At 38.4% G+C, this 18162-nt stretch overlaps 3 protein-coding genes, 1 non-coding gene and 2 pseudogenes across 4 annotated transcripts; all 6 read left to right on the top strand.

Annotated features, from left to right (window-relative positions):
• Nucleotides 1–940: 940 nt before the first annotated feature.
• On the top strand, nt 941–1685 carry LOC116141531 (2S seed storage protein 5-like). Its single transcript, XM_031427033.1, has one exon. The coding sequence runs from the start codon at nt 964–966 to the stop codon at nt 1411–1413; it is 450 nt and encodes a 149-aa protein (XP_031282893.1). The 5' UTR covers nt 941–963; the 3' UTR covers nt 1414–1685.
• Nucleotides 1686–2981: 1296 nt separating this feature from the next.
• On the top strand, nt 2982–3404 carry LOC116141532 (2S albumin-like). Its single transcript, XM_031427034.1, is given in 1 exon segment — nt 2982–3404. A coding segment is annotated over 1 exon segment (423 nt).
• An 8208-nt stretch (nt 3405–11612) lies between these two features.
• Nucleotides 11613–12034, top strand: LOC116141572 (annotated as a pseudogene).
• Nucleotides 12035–13553: 1519 nt separating this feature from the next.
• Nucleotides 13554–14011, top strand: LOC116141702 (annotated as a pseudogene).
• A 465-nt stretch (nt 14012–14476) lies between these two features.
• TRNAL-AAG lies at nt 14477–14557 on the top strand. Its single transcript has one exon. It is a non-coding gene; the product is annotated as a tRNA-Leu (tRNA).
• A 1479-nt stretch (nt 14558–16036) lies between these two features.
• LOC116141571 (2S sulfur-rich seed storage protein 2-like) lies at nt 16037–16477 on the top strand. Its single transcript, XM_031427059.1, has one exon. It carries the CDS (start codon nt 16037–16039, stop codon nt 16475–16477), a length of 441 nt encoding a protein of 146 aa, XP_031282919.1.
• Nucleotides 16478–18162: the final 1685 nt, after the last annotated feature.

Raw genomic sequence — 18162 nt, 5'->3', positions numbered from 1 at the left:
TGTGTTTTATGCCGAGAGGAGAGAGCGTGAGTAAGGGTAATTGATAGAAGGCTATAATTGTCAATTCAATGTTGATTGACAGATATCTTAAAGAAAACAGTGTACCTTTTCGTGTCAGAGAGTTTTGCCAGGGAAAATACAGAATATCAGGCTTTACAATCAAACGGCGTCGTCTCATCTAATTAAAAAACTATTGGACTGTTGCATAGGCCCAAATAGTGGCCTGATACGGCCCAGTCTTAGACTTCCAATTTCACTCTCACGAAATAAAAAATGCCTTTCTTATAAAAAAAGATGTATGATAAGTTTGTAAAAGATTTCTAAATTTAAAAAAACTATAGTTTTTTATTAACTTAAAATCATCCAAATTTATATGTATATATATATATATATATAGGAATTATTTAATATAATATTGTAATTTGATTTAAAATATTGGGCATAGAAAGATGTCTTATGCACAACTCTTGCCTGCTGAATTAGTCTCTAATTTCAACAATATAGGAGAAATATATCTTTAAGATATTGAGGACTGTTTGGATAACTGAAATACAATGTCACCACAGGGTTTCAACTCATTTCTTCGTTGCCACAATGTCACAACAGGGTAACTTCAGTCATCATCTAGCTAACTGAAATTGAGGGCTGTTTGGATAATTGAAATACAATGCAAACAATTTGATGGCAGACTTCAGGTGATGCATATTTTCCCAGCAATTTCCATAGCCAAATCCCTAGGCAGCCATAAAGCACTTCCATAACAAAACAAAAACCCTTATGTGCCAGCAAATCGCATGAAAATTCTACGTGTGACCTTCATCCACAACCACCAAATACTTGCTCTGAACACTTAATCTTACACGTATAAGCCATGCAAACACCAAACTCTCCTATAAATACTTCATCTTCACAACTCCAACTCTCACCATTCAAACACAAATACAACACATATCCCCGACAGCAATGGCAAAGCTCGTACTCCTCCTGTCTGCCTTCGCATTCCTCCTCCTGGCGGCCAACGCCTCCATCTACCGCGCCACTGTGGAAGTTGAAGGAGAAAACTTGAGCAGTGGGCAGAGTTGCCAAAAGCAGTTCGAGGAGCAGCAAAAATTCAAGCACTGCCAAATGTACGTGCAACAGGAGGTCCAGAAGAGCCAAGACGGACACTCGCTCACCGCACGCATCAACCAGCGACAACAATGCTTCAAACAATGCTGCCAGGAGTTGCAGGAAGTAGACAAAAAGTGCCGGTGCCAGAACCTAGAGCAAATGGTGAAGCGCCAGCAGCAACAGGGGCAGTTCAGAGGTGAGAAGCTTCAGGAACTTTATGAGACAGCCAGTGAATTGCCTCGCATGTGCAACATTTCACCCAGCCAGGGGTGTCAGTTCAGTTCACCATACTGGTCTTATTAGATCATCATCATCATCGCCAGCATATGGAGATGTACATGCGTGATATGTGTTGCAGTAGTAGAAATAAATAGTTCACTGCTGCTTTGGCTTTTTAGCTGGAGATTACAGGTGAATAGGTTGTAGTACTAATAATCAAGCACATCATCGTGTGTGTCGTTGTTAGTGTGTGGCTAGACTTGAGGAAAATGTAATCCGAAATTTTGTTCTTTTGCTTTTTCCAATAAAAGTGCTAGCTTATCTTCTTATATATATCAAGAGGCTGTTCCCGTGTTTCTTATTAATTTTACCCTACTTTCCTAATATGATTCTAAGCTTCATATTTATGATCCATTCAGAATTTAAGATGCATCATTGATTAATATCTCCTCAACGAAAAAGATATTAAAAGGAAACAGCAGTCACAAAAGGTAGCTGTTTGAATGGGAAGATGTGTTTGAGAGTGGTCTGGTCGCTGCATTTATGCTGTCAGGGAATATATGGATATTAAAAACCGCTATTGAATGCTCAGAACATTAATAATATACATACAGAATCTACATTACAGAAGATCATTATATCTTGTGAATACAATATCACAATTGGGCTTCAGGGGCAAAATTATTTTACTTGTAAATTTTCATATAGGTTCTTTTTTATTCGAATAATTATATATTATCAATCAGATTGCAAAAGCAGATTTGGTTTGAATAAAACTAGGAAAAGCGTGGCCTCTTATGATTTTTCACAAACACACATGAATAATTAATTAAACACAAATACACGAGGCTTCATAACGTTTCGCATGTAAGCTAGCCACGTGAAGACGACATGGTTAGGTTTTGCTGGGTTGGCTCTGCATGGTTCGGTGGTCGGCTTTGTACTTACAGGTGGAACAATGTCGTGCAAAGGCGGCAACAAACAAAAATTAGGTCTCTGTTTGGTTGTCCAATAGCTTTTTGTGTTCATCTTCGAAATGCAGTTAACCAGGGGGGTTGCGGTGTCGAATTGCTGCATGCACGCCACCAAGTGTTAGGCGGTGCTGGCCGGTGATGCAAATACTGCCACAAACTGATTTTTTTGGCTCTTCGTGGATCCTTTTGGAATTATTTACAGAGGAACTCTCGTGATCGATCGACCTTAACTCAGAGAAAAGGGTCCTTCAAATTTTAAAATTATGATATAACAAATATCAGATATCGCATCAGACTTCAATCCCAGCTAATATGTATTTATAAGCAGGTAAAGTGTATCATACAGCACTTATTATATTGTTAATTTGTTTTTTATATATATATAAAATTAATTAATTAAACAATACAGCTAGTAACTTTTCAAATCATCAATTTCGATTGCTACATCCTCAAGGTCTAAAAGCATCTCCACAATAGAACAAAACCATTTGTGCCAACAAATTGCATGTAAAATTCTACGTGTGACCGTCATTCACAACCAACAAATATTTGCTCTGAACACTTAATCTTACACGTATAGACCATGGAAAACCCAAACTTTCCTATAAATACTCCATCTTCACACTCCAACTCTCACCATTCAAACACAAATATAATAGTAATCCCCAACTAACAGCAATGGCAAAGCTCGTAGTCCTCCTATCTGCCTTCGCACTCCTCCTCCTGGTGGCCAACGCCTCCACCTAACGCGCTACTGTTGAGGTTGAAGAAGACTCAAGCCGTGGGCAGAGTTGCCAACAGCAGTTCGAACAGCAGGAGCGATTCAGGCACTGCCAAAGGTACGTGCAACAGGAGATCCAGGGGAGCCAAGGTGGACGCTGGAACCAGAGACAAAAATGCTTCAAGCAATGTTGTCAGGAGTTGCAGGAAGTAGACAGACGGTGCAGGTGCCAGAACCTAGAGCAAATGGTGAGGCACCAGCAGCAACAGGGACAGTTCAGAGGTGAGGATGTTCAGGAACTTTATGAAACAGCCAGTGAATTGCCTAGCATGTGTAACATTTCACCCAGCCAGGGCTGTCAGTTCCGTTCACCCTATTAGATTGACGGCGATGAGTAGTAAGTGAAGAAGTACTGCATGAAGTGTGGTACATAGTTGTAGAAGAAGAAATAAAGTTCGCTGCTCTAGCGATTTAGCTGGAGATTAGGAGTGCATAAACAGTAGTAGATTCAGCACATTATCGTGTGCGTTAATGAGTTGAGGCAATGTAATCGATCGAGTTTGTTTAATAAAGGTGCTGATTTGGTTTATCTTTATATCTTAAGAGTCAATAGCCTTTGTTTCTTGCTGATTCTACCCCACTTCCCAAAAGGTTTGAACTTCAAATGCATCATCTTCTAATGCCAATCAAATTAAAATAAGGATTCAATCACTCAAATAGCACATTCATGATTCACCGAATTCGATCCCCTCTTCATATCAAGACCATTTGATCGTTTTTAATTTACCCTACTTTACTAAAGTATTATGTTTGATAGGATCTCTTCACTGACATGTTTTATATATATAAAAATAAAATTGTGATAATATTCTTTAACGTTGCTCTTTGTTGTTGGGAAGGCCGAGTTGGTCTAAGGCGTAAAATCGCACTCTCAATAATATCTTAGTTTTAGTAATATCCATATAAATTTTATCTTGCTAAACAATAAAAAAAAAGAAGCAGTCACTATATTATTCAAAATTTTATTTATTCCACCTCAATCAGAAGATGATCTTGTGACAACAATGAAAGGGATGAAACATTTTAATGGAAAAATAACTAATTAAGATGCAATATAATTTACAGGTCTTATAAAAAAAATTGATCTAGAGGTTTTATAAGTATTGTCCTAAAATTATGTGTTTATTTTTATTGGAATGTATTTAATATCAAAACCTTATTGATGAAGGGAAAAAATCCGATTAAGAAACAATCTTAATCTCCGAAAAGAGAAAAGTTTATATGCATATAAAAGATATATGAAGGACACTGCCGATCGGTTAAGAACTTAATCGACAGTAGTATAGCACTTTGAAGTAAAAAGTTTATGTAATATTGTAATTATATAAATTTTCCAATTACAACACCTCTTTATCTTTTTTATAAGCCTCGGGCGGAACAAGGGAATGAGATTCAAGAAAAGGAAAAAATTATAGAACAAAATCAAAATACTCCTGTAATATGTACATTCGGCCAACGATATAGTGTCATATCATTACGTGTGACATATATTCGCTTGTAGTTAGTTGTACACCACAAATATGAAAGATTACTAAAAAAATATAACATCTAGCTAGGAGTTATCAACTATAAAATTAACATGATAAAAGACACTTAATCAAAATCCGTGATTCTATGATACAAGCTGAAACAGAAAAAATGAAAATGCTGTTTTGTAATTTTTCAAAACTCATGTTATTGTTTTCGTAATTCGGTCCAAGAAACCTTGGGTCATCTCTTTTTCTCTTGCACTTTTCTCAACTATTGGAGCCAACCTGCCATTAGCTCTATGGGCTATAGGACAGTGTTATGGAATGCTTATATTAATGACTTATCCTTAAATTGGAAGAGAAAAAAGTATTTTTGGCAAAATTGTGCCTTAATGCCACTATCTATTGGATTTGGAGGGAGAGAAATAATTGGGTGTTTGGAGGGAAGTGTAAAGATGCACTAACCATCCACAATACCATTAGGTTAGTGGTGAGAATAGGGCCATGAAACTTAGGAAGATGAATAGGACCACCACAATACCATTAGGTTAGTGGTGAGAAAGGGCCATAAAACTTAGGAAGATTGAAAGTAATTATGAAGCCAAAACGAGCTGTTTCACTTAAGTATATTCAAGCCAAACGGGGTCGTTTTGTTAAGACCATTACCGTTTCTCAGCCGTCATATCAAGACAGACCAAGGGCTGAGAATTACGAACGAGACAAAAAAGAAGAGCAACAGTGATCAGAGAGAGAGGGTTGTTCATTGTCATCGGGTTTTAGGGTTTGAGAGAGAGAGGGAAACTGAGGTGGGTTTTCTCTGCTGAATCTTTCTGGGTTAATCTGGTTAGTTGAGAGAGGGTTGCGTTTCCTTCCAGAGGCTAGTGTTTGTTCTCTGTGTCTTGCAGATTATAGAAAGATTAGTGAGTAGAAGCCTTGGTTGGGTGTTAATCTGTTTGGCATTTGTTGTCTTATCCTTCTTGTAATCGTTGAATATCTTCTTAGTGTGTGAGTGTCGTATTTCGAAGCTCAACGTGGATGTAGTCTATTCAAGATTGAATAGACGAACACGGTAAAATCGTGCCTGTGTGTGTGTGTGATTCTTTGATCGTTAATCTTGTTGTGTGATTATTTCTTTTTGTGAATTGCTTGTTAGGCTTAGGTTATAACAGTGGTATCAGCGCTAGAAAGTTATGGGGATTTAGGGTTAGAAACGTTTGGTCTTCGTACAAATTCTAAAATTAGGGTTTGTCAGATTTTGGGATTTTCGATTTCAAGATCCTAGATCGTTAGGACTTCAGATCTTGCTAGTCTTGGGGTTAAATTCGTGAGATTGAGTTACAGGCACAAGGAATCGACGAAGTTCGTACAAATCTAAAATTAGGGTTTGTCAGATTTGGGGGTTTTCGAATTAAAGGCTTATAGGGCCTTAGGGTTTTCGAAATTGGTCTTGAATCAGGTCGTATTGATTGGTCTGGGTCACAAACACGAGTCAAGGGAAAAAGGTCTAGGTCTTGTCTAAGGGTATTTAGGCTGGAACACGTAACTGCCTTAAAAACTGCCTGGAGTAATGGGAATTCTGGTATAACAACGCCACGTACCTTTGACGGTTTTAGCTGTGTTGTCTTGTCACTTTAGTCCTATTTGTGTCTGCAGTGTGATACAGTTTAAGGGTGTTTAGGTGGAACACCAGTGACTGCCTTAAAAACTGCCTGGCAGTAATTGGGAATTCTGGTATAACAACGCCACGTACCCTTTGACTGTTCTGTCCTGTTACTAAAATTCAATGAGTACACTCGTATGGAGATCTCCCAATATGATGGGAAGATCGACTTTAATACATGGAAAAAGAAGATGAAAGCCCTTCTTTCGCATAATAAAGTTGGGCTTGCCTTAGAAAAAGATGCCACTAATGGTTTGAAGAGAAACTGAAAAAGATGGGTGAAGTGGAGAGGAGGCCTACAATCTGATCATAATGAATCTGTCCGATGCAGTCCTGCGAAAGGTGATGGCATGGAAACACCGCTCACACTTTGGGGTAAACTCGAATCTCTTATTCTTACAGTCTGCACCAAACTAGCATTTCTTAAAGGAGCCCTATTTTCTTATAAGTGGATGTACTAAGTCTGTAGAAGAAAACCTTGATGAGTTTCTTAAGATGACATTATATTGAAGGTACAGATCAGGAGTTGGGAGACTCTAGTCTGGCAATGATATTGTTAAATTCACTGCCTGATGAGTACTTGGTGGTGAAGAATGTTTTACAATACACTGGGACAGTTCCCAGTGTTGACCTGTATAGCAGGTCTGAAATCTAGGGAGTTGGAGTTGAAGATACAGAAAGGAATAGGAATAACCTGTTTGTCAAAGGTAGTCAGATCCAGGACAATCAGGAAGGGATAGCAATAAGAATTTCCAACAACACATAAACCCCAGGGCTAGAAAAAGGGAAGAATAACAAGTCTAAGGGAGAAACTAGGAAGTGTTCCACTGTAATAAACCTGGCCACCTTAAGAAGAAACTGCTATGATTGGATAAAGAAACAAAAACAGCACAATACTGAGAGTAACTTAGCTAGCACTAGCACTGGCATTGAAGTCTCAGAAGCCCTCACTGTCTCAAACCACACTAGCAAAAGGAATGGGTTCTAGATTCGGGGTGTACTTTTCATATGAGTCCAACATTCAATGGTTTCAGAATTAGGAAAGGAGAGTTAGAAACTGTCTTCATGGGCAATAATCACTTGTAAGGTTCAAGGCATAGGAAACATAACCATTAGGTTGAATAATGGCAAAATCATAATGTTAACCAGAGTGAGATATATTCCTGACCTCAAAAGAACCTGGTCTCCTTGGGAACTTTGGATGAAGCTGGATGTAGTTATAAGGCAGAAAAAGGATCATAGTGGTGTACAAGAATTGAAATATACTTGAGGATCAAACAAAATGGATGTACATTCTGTGTGGTCAACACTGTGCCCTCACTGTGAAGTCTACTTTATCATCTACATCTGACTGCTGCAGAAAAATGGCATCTGAGACTTGGCCACATAGGCCAAAAAGGTATGACGTGTAAGCCAACATGGCTTTTGGTAAGGAATCATATCTGATTTAACTTTCTGTAAAGTTTGTGTGTTGGGAAACAGCATAGAATGAGTTTCCAAAAGGGAACTCATCTGGCTGAAAAAGGGTTGGACTATGTTCATGCAGATCTCTGGGGTCCTGAAAAGGTCAGAACACATGGAGGAACTGTTATTTCCTCTCCATTGTAGATGACTATAGCAGAAAGGTAGGGTGTACCCACTTAGATCTAAAGATGAAGCCTTAACCAAGTTTAAAGGCTAGAAAAACTTGGTTGAAAACCAAGTTAACAGGAAGGAAAAACCTTAGGACAGACAATGGCCTAGAATTCTGTAATCAGGAGTTTGACTCTTACTGTGTAGAAGAGGGAATCTTGAGGCATAGGACTGTTAGGGGAACCCTTCAGCAAAGGAGTGCTGAGAGAATGAACAGAACCCTGCTGAAAGGGTTAGATGTCTTTATTCACTGCTGGTCTACCAAAAACTTTTGGGGGAAGCATTAGGCACAGCTGTTACCTTATAAATAGGAGCCCTTCTAGCTCAATAGACTTTAAGTGCCCTGAAGAAAAGTGGTCTGAAAGAAGACCATCTCTTGAGACCTAAGAGTCTTTGGATGTGCTGCATATGCCCATACCAGAGATGGAAAGTTAGAACCAAGACCCTCAAGTGTGTTTTTTTAGGATATCAAGAGGGAACAAAGGGTTATAGGCTATGGGAAAGGGCTGCCCCAGGGGTTAGGGTAATTGTTAGTAGGGATGTGTTTCAATGAAACAGTTTTCCTGTAAATCTGGTACTAACAGTGCAGGTAGCTCAAAAGAAGAGTCTGAAACCTCAGGACAAACTGGGACAACTCAGTTTGGGTGGAGCCTGAGACTAACCGATCAATACACCAAATAAATGACCCTGACCCTGTTGAAGATCAACCACATCATAATCTAGAGCAGGAGGGTGAAGATTACCCTACTGACACTGCTGAGGAGGATCAGCAGGATAACCTGGCCCAATATCAGTTAGCAGGGACAGAGTTAGAAGGGAAATCAGACCCCCTGCAAGGTACGCTATGCTGACCTGATTTACACAGCACCTCCTAGCTGGGTCAGAAATACATCGATCAGAACCAGACACCTATGATGAGGCACTGAGCTCAAGGGATAGAAAAGAATGACTGGTTGCTATGGAGGAAGAGATGGAGTCATGCACTAAACAAAACCTAGACATAGTTCCAAAGCCAAAGAATCAAAAATTGGTGGAGTGCAGATGGTTGTACAAACTAAAAGAAGGGTAAATGAGTCTGACCCTCCAAGATTCAAAGCAAGTTAGTGGCTAAGGGCTACACTCAAAGAGCATGTATTGATTTCACTGAAATATTTTCCAGTAGTTAATTTAAAACTATTAGACTCATGCTAGCAATTGTAGTTCAACAGATTTAGAGATAGAACAACGGATGTAAAACTGCTTTCTTGTATGGTGAGTTGGATGAGAAAATATTCATGAGTCAACCTGTAGGTTTAAGGATAAAAAACTGCCTGATATGTATGCTTACTGAATAAATCTCTGTATGGACTAAAAGTCCCCTAGACAATGGTATAGAGATTTGATGCATTCATAATAGGAAATGGATTCACTAGAAGCATGTATGATAAATTTTATTTTGCTGTACGAATGACATGCCATATACCTTTTGTTATATGTAGATGACATGTTAATAATTTGCAAGTCCATGTCTCAAATTATGATTAAAGGCCAAATTGAATACTGAATTGAATGAAGGACTTAGGAAAGGCAAAGAAATACTAGGAATGATGATTGATAGGATAGAAGTGCACATATATCTTAAACTGCATCAATCCTCATACTTACAAAAACTAGTTTTAAAATTTGGTCTGAATGAATCCAAAGCTGTGACAATGCCCTTAGCAAACCATTTATACTTAGTAAGTCACAGTCTCAAAAACAGAGTCAGAAAGATTAAAAATGGAGAATGTCCTTATTCTAATGCCATAGGTTCTGTAATGTATTCCATGATATCCACCAGACCTGATTGCATATGCAATATCCCTATTAAGCAGATTCATGTCAAACCCTGGAAATGAACACTGGAATGCATTAAAATGGCTAATGAGATATAATGGTTCTGTTCAAATGGTTAAGTTCTGTAAAAGATATGCATCACTGATCTGGTGGGGTATGTAGATGCAGACTTTGCAGGTGATAGAGACTCTAGGAGTCCAAACTGCCTATTACTCACACTGGGAGGCAACTGTGTTAGTTGAAAAGCTCAGTTGCAACCTTGGTTGCATTATCCACTACTGAAGCTGAGTATGTAGCAGTTTCAGATGCATCAAGGAAGCAATGGTTGCAGGAATTGAAAAAAGCTGATCTGTTGAATGGCACAACAACAGTCTACTCTGACAGTCAAAATGCCATTCATTTGAGCAAGAACCCAGTGTATCCGAACGAACGAAACATGTGGATGTAAGGCATCACTTTGTCAGAGACCTGATTGCAAAGGGAGAGATAAATTTGTTGAAGGTACCCACTGAAGATAATCCAGCAGACATGGGAACAAAAGTGGTGACCACAGCCAAGTTCAAGCATTGCTTGAACCTGCTTCACATTAAGTAAGTACTGCCCTTCAGAGCTGAGAAGAAATATGGAAAACTTACTGCACTAAAAGGAATAAAGTTGGCTTCAAGGTGGAGACTGAAAGTTTATGAAGCCAAAAACGAAGCCGTTTCACTTAAGTATTCAAGCCAAACGGGGTCGTTTTGTTTAAGACCATTACCGTTTCTCAGCCGTCAGATCAAGACAGATCAAGAGCTGAGAATTACGAACGCAGCATATAAAGAGAGCAACAGTGATCAGAGAAAGAGGGTTGTTCATTGTCATCGGGTATTAGGGTTTGAGAGAGAGAGGGAAATATTGAGGTGGGTTTTCTCTGCTGAATCTTTCTGGGTTAATCTGGTTAGTTGAGAGAGGGTTGCGTTTCCTTCCAGAGGCTAGTGTTTGTTCTTTGTGTCTTGCAGATTATAGAAAGATTAGTGAGTAGTTAAGCCTTGGTTGGGTGTTATCTGTTTGGCAGATTTGTAGTCTTATCCTTCTTGTAATGTTGAATATCTTCTTGTGCTGTGAGTGTCCGTATCGAAGCTCAACGTGGATGTAGTCTATTAAGATTGAATAGACGAACCACGGTAAAATCGTGCTTGTGTTGTGTGTGTGATTCTTTGATCGTTAATCTTGTTTGTGTGATTATTTCTTTTGTGAATTGCTTGTTAGGCTTAGGTTATAACAAAGATGAAGAGGACCAGGAGTAAGAACTTGTGCAAATTTGGGGGTTATTGATGTCTATTTATGACAGGTTATCACTTTGGGTTTTGTGGTCTTGGTGTGGTGATGTCCTAAGACAAACTTGTTATTGAGGTTATTTGTCGAGCACACCAGGGCTATGAGAGTGGGGTGTTTAGCTCTAAAGAGGGTTGCTGCAGCAGGCCCTAGGGAGGTTTCTTTGGTTTTGTTCCAAACCTAAGGCCAATGTTCCGAGGTAGGAAGAGTTTTTTTTTTTTTTTTTTCTTTTTTTTGGTCGTCTTAACCTAAAGGATTGTCTTAGGTAGGTTGACTGTTTCATAAGCTTTTTGTACATTTTTTTTCTTTTCTATAGTCTAAGCTACTAAACAAAATTGAAATTAGCTAACACCTCTTAATAATTAATTAAACAAGGCTAGTAATTTTTCAAATCAATTCCATAACCAAATCCCAAGGCGTAAAGCATCTTCATAATAAAACAAAACCATTTGTGCCAGCAAATTGCATTTAACTTCTACGTGTGACCTCATTCACAACCACCAAATTCTTACCCTGACCATTTAATCTTACAGTATAAGCCATGCAAAGCCCAAAATTTCTTATAAATTTCCCTCCTCACAACTCCAATTCTCACCATAATTAAACACAAATTTATATAAACTACTTTCAATTTCTCAGCAATGGCAAAGCTCGTGATTCTCCTATCTGCCTTCGCAGTCCTCCTCCTGGTGCCAACGCCTCCATCTACCGCACCACTGTGGAGTTTGAAGAAGACTCAAGCCGTGGGCAGAGTTGCCAAGAGCAGTTCGAACGGCAGCAGCGATCAGGAACTGTCAAAGGTACGTGCAACGGAGATCCAGGGGGGACGCCGGCTCAGTTCTGACGTAACCAGAGACAACAATGCTTCAAACAATGCTGCCAGGAGTTGCAGGAAGTAGACAGAAGGTGCCGCTGCCAGAACCTAGAGCAAATGGGTGAGACACCAGCAGCAACAGAGACAGCTCAGGGTGAGGAGGTTGAGGAACTTTATGAAACAGCCAGTGAATTGCCTCGCTTGTGCACATTTACCCAGCCAGGGATGCAGCTCAGTTCACCCTACTAGATTCAGTCCATGAAGATGTGCATCAAGTGTAGTAGTAGAAGAAATAAAGTTCCTTGCAGCTCTGGCATTTAGCTGGAGATTAAGGGGTGAATAAGCAGTATACTAGAATCAGCAATTATCGTGTGTGTTAATGAGTAGAGGAATGTAATCGATCGAGTTTTTTAATTAATAAGAGTGCTGATTTATCTTTAATTATATCAAGACTCGACACCCTTCTCTTGCTCCACTTCTAATGCCAATTCAAATTAAAATAAGATACTCAAATATCACATCATTGAACTCCGCTCTTCATATCAAGGCTTTATTTTGCTGTTATTAAATCTACGAGATACAAAAATAAACTTATTAATCTCCTTATTAGTTGTTGTTATCCGCTTGTGTTTCTTATTAGTTTTTCCATACTTATGTAATTGGTTTAAGCTTTATATTTATGATCCATTCAGAGGATCATTAATTAATCTCCTTAATGACAAAGATATTAAAAGGAAAAACGCAGTCACAAAAGGTTGCTGTTTGATGGTGTGGTCGCCGCATATATATGCTGTCAGGGAATATATGGATATTAAACAGCTATGCGAATGCTGACACCATAGTAATAATATGCATAGAGAATCGACATTTAGAGAGGATCATTAAATCTTGTGATATAATATCAGAATTGGACTTCAGGGACAAAATAATAATTAATTGAACACAGGACACATAAGGTTTTGTAAGGTTTCGCATGTATGCTTAGGTACGTGGAAGATGAGATGATTAGGCTTCGATGCGGTGGCTCTGCATGGTTCGGTTGTTGAATTTATACTTACAGGTGGATCACTGCCAGCAAAAGTGGCCACAAACTAAAAATTAGGTTTTTGTTTGGTTGTCAAATGATTTTTGGCTCATCTTCGAAGTGCAGTTAATTAGGTTAGTTAGTTGCCTTGTCGAATTGCTGCCTGGACGCCACCGAGTGATAGGTGGCGCTTGCCGGTGATGCACATATTGGAATAAACTGATTTTGTTTGCTCTCTCAGCTATCCTTTTGAATTATTTACAAATGAATCTATCTTGTGGTCAATCGACATTAACTCATAGCATCGGACTTCAATGAAATCTAGTTTTAAGCAGGTAAAGTGTATCATTACAGTGTTTGTACTGTAATTTGTTATAGAATATATCAAGAACACTCTTGAAATAAAAACTATGGAATACTAATATGTATTACAATAACTTTGCCAAATAACACATCCTTATATAATTAAAAACAAAGCTAGTAAGTTTTTAAATCAAATTCCATAGCCAAATCTCAAGGCGTAAAGCATCTTCATAATACAAACAGATACAAAAGCCCTGTGCCAACAAATTGCATGTAAAATTCTACGGTGATCTCCATTCGCTACTCACAGTCACCAAATTCTTACACGTATAAGCCATGCAAACCCCAAATCCCCTATAAATCTCCCTCTTTGGCTCTTTGCTACTCCATTTCTCCATTCAAAAACAAATTAGTATAAACAACTCTCCAATCCTAACAGCAATGGCAAAGCTCGTGCTCATCCTATCTGCCTTCGCAGTCCTCCTCTTGGTGGCAACGCTTCCATCTACCGCACCACTGTGGAGGTTTGGAAGAAAAACCCCAAAAAAAAAAGCCGTGGGCAGAGTTGCCAAAAGCAGTTCGAGCAGCAGCAACGATTTAGGCACTGCCAAATGTACGTGCAAAAGGAGATCAGGGGGAGCCAAGGAGGACGCTGGCTCAGCAATGACGTTAACCAGAGAGAACAATGCTTCAAACAATGCTGCCAGGAGTTGCAGGAAGTAGACAGACGGTGCCGCTGCCAGGGACTAGAGCAGATGGTGAAGCACCAGCAGCAACAGGGACAGTTCAGGGGTGAGGAGATTCAGGAACTGTATGAGACAGCTTGTGAGCTACCTCGCATGTGCAACATTCAACCCATGCAGGGCTGTCAGTTCAGTTCACTATACGAGTCGTTTTAGGTTGAAGGCGATAAGTGGTAGATGAAAAAGTGCATGCAGTTAGTAGAAGAAATAAACTCTACTGCCCTGGAGAACATTAAAGGGTGAATAAACTAGTAGTAGTCAGCACATTATCGTGTGTGTTAATGAGTTGAGGCACTGTAATGGAGTTTGTTTAATAAAAGTGCTCGGTTTATCTTTACATCGACACTCAACAGCCTTTGATTCTTGTTGATTATAACGCCATTTCCCTAACGATCCCTTCACTTGCATCATCTTATAATGACAATTCATATTAAAGTAAGAACTTAAATAGCTGCAGGTTCACCGAATTCCCCTCTTCATATCAAGTGCTTTTGTTCTTATTGAATTTACCAGCTACTTTCTTGAAGTATAAAGTTTAACTGGATCTCTTCACATGTGACTAAATAGTAAATATAATAAATTTAAATGTTAAAACATTAATATTTCGGGAATGATCATCACGTTGAGATGGCCGAGTTGGTCTAAGGCGCCAGATTAAGGTTCTGGTCCGAAAGGGCGTGGGTTCAAATCCCACTCTCAACATTATTTAAGTTGGGAAATTTTTATATTTTTGGAAAAGTTCTCGTGCTTAAAAAATGATAAAAAAAAAAAAAAAAAAAAGCAATATAATTGAGAGGTTATATAAATATTGTCCTAATTTAAGTTTTTAAAGATATATTTTAGTGTGAGTTTATTTTTATTCATATGTATTAAAATCAAATCCTTAAAGGTGAACATTTTGATTAAGAAGAATCTTAATCTCAAAAAATAGAAAAGTTTATATATATATATATATAAACTAAGTATTTGTTTAATCAAGTGTTTATTATTATTAATCGTAATATCATTTTATAAATGTAGGTATTATTTTATAAATTTATCATAGCGTCAGGATTTTTAATTATAAAAATGACAAGAAAGGTGTAAGTCTATAAGACATAGTTTAGTTTATCTTTCACCCCTTGAATTTAGAAATCTTATAAAAACACAATTATATGAAAGACAATTGTTGATGCGTGATTTTGACATCAACCAAATGTACGTGTGAAATACTGAGTGGGTCTAGAAGACACGCGTGAATGAAAAGAAAGAGATAAAAACAATAGAAAACATCGTTTAAAGTGGTTTGAATGCTAAGAAAGCAAATCCTATGTCTACTGAGTTTTGTATTAATGATAGAGGTCAGGTCGCGTTTAACGGACTGACTTACAAATGATTATATAAGAGAGAGAATGCTATATATTCTTAAGAGAGAGTAGCTAATAAAGAGTAGAATGAGCGAATCCCACAAACGAGAGAAGAGCCCTTAATTTATAGTGGGATGGATTAAGGTTATCATTACTAAATCTGTGAGTTAGTGGGATTATCCATGCAACTCCTTTTTTATGTCTCATTGCTCACCTTCCAGAGTGATTTACACGATTTGGTGTAGGGATTGGACACGTGGAATCATTATAGGTCCTGGTTGGTCTGACGTGCACCCACTGTCCTGACGCGAGCATGCTGTCCATGTCATTAAATGACATGGCGGTTTCTGACTGACTGCGGGCCTACTTAAGCTCTGATTTTTTATGCTGACTGAGTCTTGCATCAGTCCTATATTTTCAGGCATAACAACAATTAAATGGGTATCTCATTATAATTGCGGTTATGTTTTATGAAGTGTTATCTCGGGATATATAGTAAGGGATCCCTATAGTAGCAAATATTGTAGTAATAATATCTGAGGAATTAAAACTTATTGAAAATAATTCTCTGTTTGATTAATTGAAAATCATTTTTGAATGACTCCCAAAGCAATGGCTCCGGCCTCTTTTCTCCTATCTAAAGAGAATAAATAGTACTTGTGCCAGCAATTGCATGAAAAATCTACGTGTGACCATGAGTCAAAACCACCAACTCCTTCACCTGAACACCAAATCTTACACGTTATCGCCATGCAAACCCCTTACTCTCCTATAAATTCCCTTCACCACCACTCCAAATCCTCACCAAGAGCCCACAAAAACAGACAATACAGAAATGGCAAAGCTCACTCTCCTTCTAGCTTCCTTCGCCCTTTTCCTCCTCGTTGCCAATGCCTCCATCTACCGCGCCACAATCGAGATTGACGAAGAGAACCCCAGCGGCCGGCAACAGAGTTGCCAAGAACAAATCCGAAGGCAGCAGCAGCTCAGGCACTGCAAGATGCACCTGATGCAGGAGGTTCAAGGCCAACAATCCTGGGCCAGCCGTGACATAGTCAACCCACAACAACAACACCTTCGACAATGCTGCCAGCAATTGCAGGACTTGGACAACAGATGCCGATGCCAGGGATTGGAGCAAGTGGTGAAGCAACAGCAGCAGCAGGGACAACTCAGAGGTGAGGAGATTAGAGAAGTCATCGAAATCGCCAGTGAGATTCCTAGTCGGTGCAACATTCAACCCAGGGAAGGGTGTGACTTCCGTTCACCTTACTAATTATCTTTTTAGTAGAGAATGTGCAGAAAACAATGTGTAATAAAGTTCACTTGGTGCTTTGGCATTTTGGCTGGAGAGTAGGGTGACTTAGAGCTAGTAGGAATAAGCACATTATCGTGTGTGTGTGAGAGTGAAGTGTTTGTACGTAGAGTTGAGAGGCTATGTAATCGAAAGTTTCTTTAATGCACAAAGAGGTTCTAGTTTATCTTCTTGCATATTAAGAGCCTGTTGATTTGGTTAATTAACTCATATATATATATATATATATGCATGGTTCAAGGTAATAATTAATCTGGTGATCTTAATGATACATGTAATTAGGATAATGATCCGTTCACAAAACTTAAATAAAATTCCCCAAGGCGAAGGGAAGATCGAAATTCAACTTCTGAGCCGAAAAAATGTGAGAAGGAAGTGAAGAAGAGGAGTTGAAGTAATTGCCTTCTGGAGTTTGAAGGGAGCTCGAATATATGTACCATATTTTAACCTATATAATACAAAGCTGAAGTTAATGNTCCAGATGAATAAAAATTCATTCATAAATCACAAATCAAAATCAAAAGGAATTTTTTAATGATCATGACATAACACAAAATCAATCAGAATTGATGATCGGTCGGTAAACAATTAGCCCCGTCCTATCAATAAAAAGTTTTTCAGCAGTTCTAAATCAAAATTCACGATCTTTCAAGCAAATAATCAAACAGATCAAAAACATGAAACCTCGAAAAGACGTACCTATAACGTATAATTATTCATAATCTCCAGATCAAATACATATTTATCAAAAATCTAGATCAAGCATTATGATTCAACAAATCAATTAAGATAATTACAGTACAAAATAGAAAATTACCTTGAAAAGCTTGATTCCAACCTTGAATGACAGAAAATTTTTGTGAGAAATTTAGAGAGGACGATTTCGATATGCATTGGCTAGGGTTATGGCTCTTATATTTATAGTGGAGATAACCGACCTAATGAGGAACTGAAAAGAAAACAAATCCAATGAGATTGTGCCACGTGTTAAAATTGGCCAGCACGCCAAGATTGGTCCAGATTCTTTTATTCTTATCGTGAACGACGGGTCTTAGTAGAGACTCCACCTCAACGTTCTTCCAATGCGAGTTTGACACGGGAAATCTACACGATACTTCAAAACGGCAGGTCGTTTTACAGTCGGATTATTACTCTAATTTTGGAATTGTACAACAATTCACAGTAAATTGAAAAATAAATAAATAAAATAAAAGCTTGACTGTCGCTTTACATGTAAATGAGAATTTTAATATATCAGCTTTCTTCAATGTTTGAGTTTGAACCGTAAGCAAAGGGTTGCTTCGAGTGTTGGTACAGATAAGCACAAAGTCTTTGTCCAGGATCAAAGTTATTATGTGGGCAATTTTGAAATAAAAAGCCATTTTTAGGATCTTGAAGATGGCTTTTCTTAGTTGTCTAAACTTTGAGTTGAACCCTACTGGAAGTTTAATAAACGGCTCAACTGTGAGGAAATCCTATTGCTCCACATGATTCTGCCCCTTCTTGTATTTTCTACCCATGGTTTATGTGCTCCTAAACGTCCATGATATAAGACTTGTGTCTGTAGGTTCACAAAAGTTTTCTATTGGCAGGAGTTTGCAGTTCTATTTGATTAATGATGTACATATTGGGCGGTCTTGGAAAAT

The sequence above is a fragment of the Pistacia vera genome, unplaced genomic scaffold (assembly GCF_008641045.1).
Source record: "Pistacia vera cultivar Batoury unplaced genomic scaffold, PisVer_v2 Contig40, whole genome shotgun sequence".
Classification (NCBI taxonomy): Eukaryota; Viridiplantae; Streptophyta; class Magnoliopsida; order Sapindales; family Anacardiaceae; genus Pistacia; species Pistacia vera.
Note: the sequence above shows the minus strand (reverse complement) of the source record. Positions and strands in the feature narration are given on the sequence as shown.

What these genes read in the sequence shown, in the direction of transcription:
- LOC116141531 (XM_031427033.1), top strand. Translation starts at nt 964, where the DNA reads ATGGCAAAGCTCGTACTCCTCCTGTCTGCCTTCGCATTCCTCCTCCTG.
- LOC116141571 (XM_031427059.1), top strand. Translation starts at nt 16,037, where the DNA reads ATGGCAAAGCTCACTCTCCTTCTAGCTTCCTTCGCCCTTTTCCTCCTC.